The sequence below is a fragment of the Staurois parvus genome, unplaced genomic scaffold (genome assembly GCF_062004578.1).
Source record: "Staurois parvus isolate SC_StPar_1 unplaced genomic scaffold, SC_StPar_1.0 ptg003447l, whole genome shotgun sequence".
In the NCBI taxonomy this organism is placed as follows: Eukaryota; Metazoa; Chordata; class Amphibia; order Anura; family Ranidae; genus Staurois; species Staurois parvus.
The window spans coordinates 1,878-12,500 of NW_028321243.1; the positions used below are offsets into that span (position 1 = coordinate 1,878).

Below are 10,623 nucleotides of genomic sequence, written 5' to 3' on the forward strand. Positions count from 1 at the left end.
GATATAGTGAATGCGGGGTCCGGGGTTTGTTCCATACAAATCAGTTGCTGTCCTGCCCCCTACAGCCCATAGTGGGTATACCCCGTCACCATCCTGCTGGCGTTGTCAGTTGATCCTGCGTTCACTCAGCAGACATCAGGCTACACGTTGCACTTTGTACGATCATTTGGCTGATCCCTCTAACAACATTCAAACTGCTGAGTTCTGTTGTAAACAACTGTCATGCATACCTGGTACTCAATGAGCTCAAGTATATTTTAATCAGCTGGGGGGTCAGTAATTGTTCCACGCGGTGCAGGTCACCCAGTCTCGGTATGATGAGGAGAAGGGCGGTGTCATTGGCGTACGGCATCTCCAGCACATTGACATCCAGCTCTCTGTCCTTGTACGTCTTATAGAGTCCCCTCCGGCACATCATTGGCGTTAGGATTGGTGACAATCGACGCATAAATTCTCTTTCCTCTGTTTGTTGTTTGTCAAACTGTCCTTTCCATTTCCCTGGAGGAACAGAAAAAAAAATGTTTCCTTTAAAGGTAAACTATAGTGGTTTGGGATTCATTGTATTCTATAGACATGTGCGGTTCGGTTTGATCCGAATAGAAATATGGACAAAATTGTCATTATTAGGAGATTGAGAGGTATCTGAATTTCTGAACTACAAAAGTGGCAAATTATAAAAAATCCGAAATAACAGAAAGGAAACTTGAATAGAATCGAATTCCAAAAGAATTCAAAATGGATTTAAAAAATAATTTGAAATCAAATTCGGAAAAACAAATTTGAACTGTGAACATATTGCCGACTATTGCTGATTTCCCTCAAAGACTGTGTTAGTGTTAGAATACAGCCATCTTCCGAAATTCAAATTTCGAAAATAAGAAAATAAAAACAGAATAGAATGTAAAATAAAATAATAGAATAGAAAATAATAGAACAGAAAAAATAGAATAGAATAGAAAAAATATAGCTGTCTTCCGAAATTTGAATAGCATAGAATGGAATAAAATAGAAAGAATATAACCGTCATTTGAATTTTAAATAGAATAGAATAAAAATTAAAAATAGAGCAGTCTTCCAAAATTCGAACTTCAAAAAGAATAGGATTTAATAAAAAAGAATAGAAAAGAACCAAATAACACAGAATAGAATAGAATAGAATAAAATATATTAGAATATATATATTTGAATAGAAAATAAAAGAATAGATCAGATTAGAATAGAATAAAATAAAATAGAAAAAATATAGCCCTAATTCCAAAATTAAAATTTTGAAAAGAATTGAATAAAACAGAATAGAATAGAAAAGAATAGAATAAATTATAATAGAATACAATAGAATAAAAACAAAAAATGTGTTAGGGCTCATTTACACTTCCGCATTGCAGTAATGTCTGGCCGGATCAACAGATAAAAAAAAGAGAAATAAAGAATATAAAGAAAAATAAGGAGAAACAAATTCTGAAACAACCCATCTAAGATCTGCTAAGTTGCAATATATTCATGTAATTAATGTAATTATACTAATAATGTTTATCTTTAGGCTTCTAAACATCTTATGGAATTATCAAAATGAAGCAGGAGGAGGCAATGCTCCAACTCTTTCAGGAATGTGTATGTATGTCCTCTTGAGCTATTGAGCTCTGTAAACAACAGAGGAGCCGGGGAAATTATTCCATATTTTTATATTTACTAATAAAGAAGAAGCTATATTTTTGAGCATTCTATAGAAGAAAATATGTATAAAATCACTTTACATTCTCTTCAGTCTTGAAGCGTCCACTTTAGCCAAGAGAAAGTTTTCAGATGTATCTTTGATTTATCTAAACCAGACACCATTTTTTGGGCTGTTTGTTGCTTTAAAACTGAAATTGGTTAAGTCTCCAAGCTGCTCGCATTTTAAAGAAAGTGTTTGTGCAACTTTTTTACTATTCACATGCTGAAAGAGGCGGAGCTGAGCAGAGAGGTTGGCAGAAGAGGTGAGCTGAGAAGGTTAGAAGAAGAGGTGGGCTTAAGGGTTGAGAGAAGAGGCGAGCTGAGGGGTAAGCAGAAGCGCAAAGGGGCTTGCAGAACAAGCGAGCTGAATGGTTGGTAGAAGAAGCGAGCTGAGGGGCAGGCAGAAGGTGGGCTAAGGGGCAGGCCGAAGGATAGACAGAAGAGGCAGGCTGAGGGGTTGACAGAAGAGGCAAGCTGAGGGGTAAGCAGAAGGGGCAGGCTGAGGGTTAGGCAGAAGAGGTGGGCCAAGGGGTAGACAGAAGGGGCAGGCAGAAGCACTGGCTGAGGGGTTGGCAGAAGAAGTGGACTGAGGGGTAAGCAGAAGGTGGGCTAAGGGGCAGGTTAAAAAAGCTGAAGGGTAGGCAGAAGAGGCAGGATGAGGTGTTGACAAAAGTGATGGACTGAGAGGTTGACAGAAGAGGTGGGCAGAGGGGTAGGCTGAGGGGTAGGCGGAAGAGGCAGGCTGAAGGGTAGGCAGAAGAGACGGGCTAAGAGGTAGGTAGAAGAACAGAGGGGGTGGCAGAAGAAGTGGGTAAGGAGTTGGCAGAAGAGGCAGGTTGAGGGTAAGTCAGAAAAGCAGAGAGGTTACCAAAAGAGGTGGGCTGAGAGGTTGGCAGAAGAGCAGAGGGATGGGCAGAAGAGGTGGGCTGAGAGGTTGGCATAAGAGGAAAGCTGAGGGGTAGGCAGAAGAGGCGGTATGAGGGGTAGACAGAAGGTGGGCTGAGGGATGGGAGAAGAGTTGGGCTGAGGAGTAGGCAGAAGTTGGGTTTAGGGGTAGGCAAGATGAGGCAAGCTGCGAGGTTGACAGAAGTTGGGATTAAGAGTATGCAGAAGAGGCAGGCTGAGGGGTAGGTAGAAGAGGTGGGCTGAGGGGTAGGTAGAAGAGGTGTACTGAGGGGTAGGTAGAAGAGGTGTACTGAGGGGTAGGCAGAAGGGGCAAACTGAGTGGTAGGCAGAAGGGGCGAACTGAGGGGTAGGCAGAAGGGACGGGCTGAGGGGTAGGTAGAAGGGGTGGGCTGAGGAGTAGGCAGAAGAGGTTCATTGAGGGGTAGGCAGAAGGGGCAAACTGAGGGGTAGGCAGAAGGGGTGGACTGAGGGGTGGGCAGAAGGGGTGGACTGAGGGGTGGGCAGAAGTGGCGGGCTGAGGGGTAGGCAGAAGAGGTGGGCTGAGAGGTTGGCATAAGAGGAAGGCTGAGGGGTAGGCAGAAGAGGCGGTCTGAGGGGTAGGCAGAAGAGGCGGTCTGAGGGGTAGACAGAAGGGGCGGTATGAGGGGTAGACAGAAGGTGGGCTGAGGGGTAGGCAGAAGAGGCAGGCTGAAGGGTAGGCAGAAGAGCAGAGGGATAGGCAGAAGAGACGGGCTGAGAAGTAGGCAGAAGAACAGAGGGGTTGGCAGAAGAAGTGGGCTAAAGAGTTGGCAGAAGAGGAGGGCTGAGGGGTAGTCAGAAGTTGAGCTGAGGGGTAGGCAGAAGGTAGGCAGAAGAGGTGGGTTGAGGGTTAGACAGAAAAGCAGAGAGGTTACCAGAAGAGGTGGGCTGAGAGGTTGGCAGAAGAGCAGAGGGGTTGGCAGAAGAAGTGGGCTGAGAGGTTGGCATAAGAGGAAGGCTGAGTGGTAGGCAGAAGAGGCGGTATGAGGGGTAGACAGAAGGTGGGCTGAGGGATGGGAGAAGAGTTGGGTTGAGGAGTAGGCAGATGAGGCAAGCTGAGGGGTTGACAGAAGTTGGGCTTAAGAGTATGCAGAAGGTAGGCGGGCTGAGGGGTAGGCAGAAAGAGCAGGCTGAGGGGTAGGTAGAACAGGTGGGCTGAGGGGTAGACAGAAGATGGGCTGAGGGGTAGGCAGAAGGGGTGGGCTGAGGGGTAGGCAGAAGAGGTGGGCTGAGGGGTAGGCAGATGAGGCAAGCTGAGGGGTTGACAGAAGTTGGGCTTAAGAGTATGCAGAAGGTAGGCGGGCTGAGGGGTAGGCAGAAAGAGCAGGCTGAGGGGTAGGTAGAACAGGTGGGCTGAGGGGTAGACAGAAGATGGGCTGAGGGGTAGGCAGAAGAGGTGGGCTGAGGGGTAGGCAGAAGAGGTGGGCTGAGGTGTAGGCAGAAGAGGTGGGCTGAGGGGTAGGCAGAAGAGGTGGGCTGAGGGGTAGGCAGAAGAGGTGGGCTGAGGTGTAGGCAGAAGAGGTGGGCTGAGGGGTAGGCAGAAGAGGTGGGCTGAGCGGTAGGCAGAAGGGGCAGACTGAGGGGTAGGCAGAAGATTGTAAGATGGGAAACAGCTCTCGTTGTTTGAATGCTGTGTGAAGTAAATTAGAGAACGTCCTGACTGACGTTATGCAGTTTGGCCACAAGATGTCACTGTTTCTAACACAGCTTCAGACTGCATAACTATTTCCATATTCAATAAGGGGTGGGGTTTTCTAAAGAAGAGTGAACAGGAAGAGAAAAGAGAAGCCATACTGGAGAGAGAGAGAAGAAGGCTGAGTGATCGGATAATCCATTGCCATCCAGCTGTGGAGACTGCCCTCCGTAATAAGAAATCCCATTGAGTGAAGCTGATGGTGTTCAAGACACTAATCCTGTTCAAAGAGGGGAAGATTTGCTGCCAGGAAGCTGATGAGGACAGAGGAGCAAAGCAACATACTTTGCTGATAATATTGCATGCTCAGTGGAGAGACATTTGTTCTGTTCAGAGTCACCAGCGGATACAAAGCAGACCCGGGACGGTAAGATCGTGCACGCACCTCATTTCAGTGTTGGCACCTTGAGACTGAGTCCAGGCCTATAGTTAGTTAGTGTCTCTGTGTCAGGCCACAAGTATTGTTACTGATTATTGGAAGGACTCCACAACTTAAAGTGACATTTCACATCGGAGAGCTGATAAAATCCTACAAACTCAAGCCAGACTGGCGTTTTGCTCAGAAGGAATACTCAGGCACGTGCTACAGGACCAGTTATGGGAGGGGGAATACTGTAGATTTGTGTAAGATTGTAAACTGTTGTGCTGCACCGCAGGCTAGCCCATACCGTACCCCCATACACTGATTCCTGCTCTGTAGGGTAATAACAGGTAAGGTGTGGCAGCTTAGTTGTGCCCCCCAGTAGGTAAATTACTTCACTTTCTACCTTCATCCATCAGGAGGCGCCGTGCTGTGCAGCACAAGGGTCTCAGCCTTTGGGCTGGGTGTATGTAAATTTATTGTATGTTCCCAGCATTTGTGGTTGTGTTTATTTGCCACAACTAAGTAAAATTCTGTTGTGGCAAAAGCTGGTGTTGGAGTTGCTTTCCTCATTTGTGACCGGGGAGCCCACCCCGGTACACGGCTTACAAGAGGTGTACTGAGGGGTAGGCAGAAGGGGCAGACTGAGGGGTAGGCAGAAGGGGTGGGCTGAGGGGTAGGCAGAAGAGGTGCATTGAGGGGTAGGCAGAAGGGGCAGATTGAGGGGTAGGTAGAAGGGGAGGGCTGAGGGGTAGGTAGAAGGGGCAGGCAGAGGGGTAGGCAGAAGGGGCGGACTGAGGGGTAGGCAGAAGGGGCGGGCTGAGGGGTAGGCAGAAGGGGCAAACTGAGGGGTAGGCAGAAGGAGTGGGCTGAGGGGTAGGCAGAAGGGGCGGACTAAGGAGTAGGCAGAAGGAGCGGGCTGAGGGGTAGGCAGAAGGGGCGGGCTGAGGGGTAGGCAGAAGGGGCGGACTGAAGGGTAGGCAGAAGGAGCGGGCTGAGGGGTAGGCAGAAGGGGCGGGCTGAGGGGTAGGCAGAAGGGGCTGGCTGAGGGGTAGGCAGAAGGGGTGGGCTGAGGGGTAGGCAGAAGGGGCGGACTGAGGGGTGGGCAGAAGGGGTGGGTTCAGGGGTTGGTTGAAGAGGGGGGGCTGAGGGGTTGCATTGCTGGTTGATATGTTGATGATGGTGCACACACTGCCTCCCCCTTCCTGGCCTGTCATGCTGCATGCTCCGACAAGGATCTGCTATCAATTTTTTGGGGGATATCCAGCACTTTTTTTGTTTTTGGTTCCGGCTTAAAACTCATACCAGATCTAAAGGGCCTAGGGTAGTTATTGGTGTACCCCAAGATTCAGTGTGATTATTGGGGTACCCCAAGATTCAGTGTGATTAGTGGGGTACAGAGCTCCTCTATTCTGCAGATACACTTAGAGGAGCTCTGCAGATACACTTTTTGCCGGCTTGGAATTCTTCTTATTTTCATCCTACTTCTTCTTCTTCTTCTTCATCCTCATCCTCAGAAGAAGAAGAAGAGGATGAGGATGAAGAGGAAAAAGAAGAAGAAGAAGAAGAAGAAGTAGGATGAAAATAAGAAGAATTCCAAGCCGGCAAAAAGTGTATCTGCAGAGCTCCTCTATTCTGCAGATACACTTAGAGGAGCTCTGCAGATACACTTTTTGCCGGCTTGGAATTCTTCTTATTTTCATCCTACTTCTTCTTCTTCTTCTTCATCCTCATCCTCAGAAGAAGAAGAAGAGGATGAGGATGAAGAGGAAGAAGAAGAAGAAGAAGTAGGATGAAAATAAGAAGAATTCCAAACCGGCAAAAAGTGTATCTGCAGAGCTCCGCTAAGTGTATCTGCAGAGCTCCTCTATTTCTGTCAGTTCTCTGACTTTCACATTTACAGCGGTTGAAACATTGTATCTGTTTCCGAATAAAAACATCTGTATCCTAAATGGAAACAAATAGATACAATGTTTCAACCGCTGTACATGTGAAGGAACTGTCAGAGAACTGTCAGAAATAGCGGAGCTCTCTGCAGGGACACTTTTGCCGGCTGATCGGGAAAAATCCGATTCGCGCACCCGAAGTAGGCTAATATTCGGATTCGACGCGAATCGAATTTTTCCTGAAATTCAAATCGAATTCCACTTCGCCTGGTTCGATTCGCTCATCTCTAGAAGTCATATATACGGCATTACTGGAATCTACCCATTTGGATTGAAGTCATATATATCACCTCGGACTGTTTACCATTCAGTTTACAGGACTTCTTCCTTTTTTGCCATATCTATGATAGTGTATTTATCTGTTTAGCGCTGCACACCCCATTTATATGTTGTATTCTTAGAACGGCTTTGTGGTTCCTTTTTGTGCATTAGCAGCTTTATATGGTGCGCTCGCTAACGCACACATTTATGACGCCATTTATGATCACATCGTTGTTTGTCTCCTTTTTAAATCCTAAAGATAACAGCCGTCCCCCAAGTAAAATGGACTTACCTTGAAAGACTGCATAATCTACGACATTCATTGATGCTTTGGAATCCAAGTTACTGATTATATTCTGGATCTTATGGTCTGTTTTATCGCTCACAACCCTGTTGATTGTCTTCGCAGCATTCTGAGGGTCATTGTTTCTGATGGTGTGAATGGAGGCGTTGTAGTACTTAGCCACACTATGTGTATATGATGGTAAAATATGGGCCGACTCTTCTATGAAGATCTCATTACGAAGCTTGAATTCTTTGCTGTCCTGGCTTATGGCTTCAAGGAATCTGCTATAGCTGTCATGCAGCTCCTTGTCTGTCTTGGTGTCATCCAGGCCCATGCCTTGAAGAATTTCCTTGCGAGTTTCTGATCGGGCGCCGAGGGCCAGCATGGAGAGGGTGGTGTAGATGCTGACAGGCCCATGCCTTGAAGAATTTCCTTGCGAGTTTCTGATCGGGCGCCGAGGGCCAGCATGGAGAGGGTGGTGTAGATGCTGATCGGTGAAATGAATAGGTTTGGTGGGGGCCTTTCTGTAAGTGGAGCTAGTCTTTTATAAAGCTTCAAAGCAAAATCAATTTCAGCTTCAGATATCTCTGAATGCTTCTCTTTAGAGTTTTTGCCGTGATCTCCATGTGGTTTTGCAAGGACCAACAAGACGAACAACTGGAGGAGAAGAAGAATCTTCATCTTTCTTTCACGTGTTTCACACCTGTGTAAAAATAAAGGTTTTTTTTAGAGTCAGTACCAGAACATTTTGGATCTTATGCCAGTTATCCTGCATATCTCTTGTCATCAAAAGGTCCACCACCGACCATCTCAAGGGGTGCAAGGTCCAGGCTGAAAGATGCATTCTTGCTGATAGCCTGGGCAATGTAGACTGATAGGGGCTCCCAGGGACCTCGGAAACATTTTTCTTTCCTATCCTATGCTTTGGAAAAGTCTATTTCCCATCCTCAGAGATTTCTGGTCAAATAAATCAGTCCACAGGTCAGTAAACCTTTAACCACTTCAAGGGGGCACTTCCAGGCCAATTTTCAGCTTTCAGCTGTCGCACTTTGAATGACAATTGCACGGTCGTGCAACACTGTACCCAAACTAAATTTTTAGCATTTTTTGAGATGGATAGAGCTTTCTTTTGGTGGTATTTAATCACCTCGGGGCTTTTTGTTATCTTTTTTGCTAAACAAACAAAAAAAAAGACCAAACATTTTGAAAAAAAAGTTTTTCTTAGTTTCTGTTGCAAAACATTTCGCAAATAAGTAATTATTATTATTATTATACAGTATTTATATAGCGCCAAAGGGTTTGCTCAGCGCTGTACAATAGCAAGGGGGACAGAACATGAGACAAGACAGTAACAATACAATACACGAGGGGTCGAGGGCCCTGCTCTTTTGAGCTTACAATCTAGGAGAGAGGGGAAGGTGGTACAGGAGGAAATGTCTGTGGGGGATGGAGTGGTGGGAGGAGTGGAGGCGGTCGGCTGTTAGGCGAGGGTAGGGTAGGCTTCCCTAAAAAGGTATGTTTTTAGGGTGTGCCTGAAGGTGAGTAGGAAAGGTGACAGTCTGATGGATTGGGGTAGGGAGTTCCAGTGGATGGTGGAAGTCCTGGAGAAATCCTGCAGTCGGGCGTGGGAGGAGGAGACCAGGGAGCTAGAGAGTAGGAGGTCCTGTGAGGAGCGGAGGGTACAGGCAGGGTAGTATTTGGGTATCAGGTCGGTTAGGTAGTTTGGGGCGGTGTTGTGAATGGCTTTGTAAGTAATTTTTCTTCTTCACCAATATTCACTGATGAGGCTGCACTGATAGGTTGCCCTGATGAGCACTGATATGTGGCACTGATGGGCACTGATGAGGTGACACTGATGGGCACTGATAGGCTGCACTGATGAGGTACCACTTATGGGCACTGATGGAACAGATGAAAAGGCACTGATAAGGCTGAACTGAATTGCGGGACTGATGAGCACTGATAGGCAGCACTGGTGGGCATTGATTGGCAGCACTGATGAGTACTGCTGGGGCAGCACTGATAATCAGGGCACTGATTGGAGTGTGATGATTATTGCTGGGGGGGGGGGGGAGGGAGGGTCTATTGCTGCTGGGGGGGTCTATTGCTGCTGGGGGGGTCTATTACTGCAGGGGGGGGTCTATTACTGCAGGGGGGGGTCTATTACTGCTGGCTGCAGTAGATCTATTTTTCTGCTTTTCTTGTTATCATTAACAAATTGCATACAAATTATTTAGGTCCACAAAGTGATACTTGTCTCTGTATTATGTATTATTGTATTTATTTACATCACAAACTTATATAGAGCCGCCAGTTTATGCAACACTTTACATATATATTGTACATTCACCATCCATCCATCCATCATTCCATCCATCCATCCATCCATCATTCCATCCATCATTCCTCCACCCATCCATCATTCCATCCATCCATCCATCCATCCATCATTCTATCTATCTATCTATCTATCTATCTATCTATCTATCTATCTATCTATCTATCATTATCTATCTATTATCTATCTATCTATCTATCTATCTATCTATCTATCTATTATCTATCTATCTATCTATCTATCTATCTATCTATCTATCTATCTATCTATTATCTATTATCTATCTATCTATCTATCTATCTATCTATCTATATCTATCTATCTATCTATCTATCTATCTATCTATCTATCTATCTATCTATCTATCTATCTATCTATCTATCTATCTATCTATCTATCTATCTATCTATCTATCTATCTATCTATCTATCTATCTATATATCTATTATCTATCTATCTATCTATCTATCTATCTATCTATCTATTATATATCTATATCTATCTATCTATCTATCTATCTATCTATCTATCTATCTATCTATCTATCTATCTATCTATCTATCTATCTATCTATCTATCTATTATCTATCTATCTATCTATCTATCTATCTATCTATCTATCTATCTATCTATCTATCTATCTATCTATCTATCTATCTATCTATTATCTATCTATTATCTATCTATCTATCTATCTATCTATCTATCTATCTATCTATCTATCTATCTATCTATCTATCTATCTATCTATCTATCTATCTATCTATCTATCTATCTATCTATCTATCTATCTATCTATCTATCTATCTATCTATCTATCTATCTATCTATCTATCTATCTATCTATCTATCTATCTATCTATCTATCTATCTATCTATCTATCTATCTATCTATCTATCTATCTATCTATCTATCTATCTATCTATCTATCTATCTATCTATTATCTATCTATCTATCTATCTATCTATCTATCTATCTATCTATCTATCTATCTATCTATCTATCTATCTATCTATCTATCTATCTATCTATCTATCTATCTATCTATCTATCTATCTATCTATCTATCTATCTATCTATCTATCTATCTATTATATAT

General features: G+C 44.4%; 1 protein-coding gene across 1 annotated transcript; it reads right to left on the reverse strand.

Annotated features, from left to right (window-relative positions):
* Positions 1-230: 230 nt before the first annotated feature.
* Positions 231-7,581, reverse strand: LOC149428166 (serine protease inhibitor A6-like; the record flags this gene model as incomplete). The annotated part of the gene is made up of 2 exons (XM_089667641.1): positions 7,191-7,581; positions 231-498 (listed from the first exon to the last, which is right to left on the reverse strand). Coding segments are annotated over exons 1-2 (647 nt in total), but the record flags the coding sequence as incomplete, so codon positions are not given.
* Between the last annotated feature and the right edge of the window lie 3,042 nt (positions 7,582-10,623).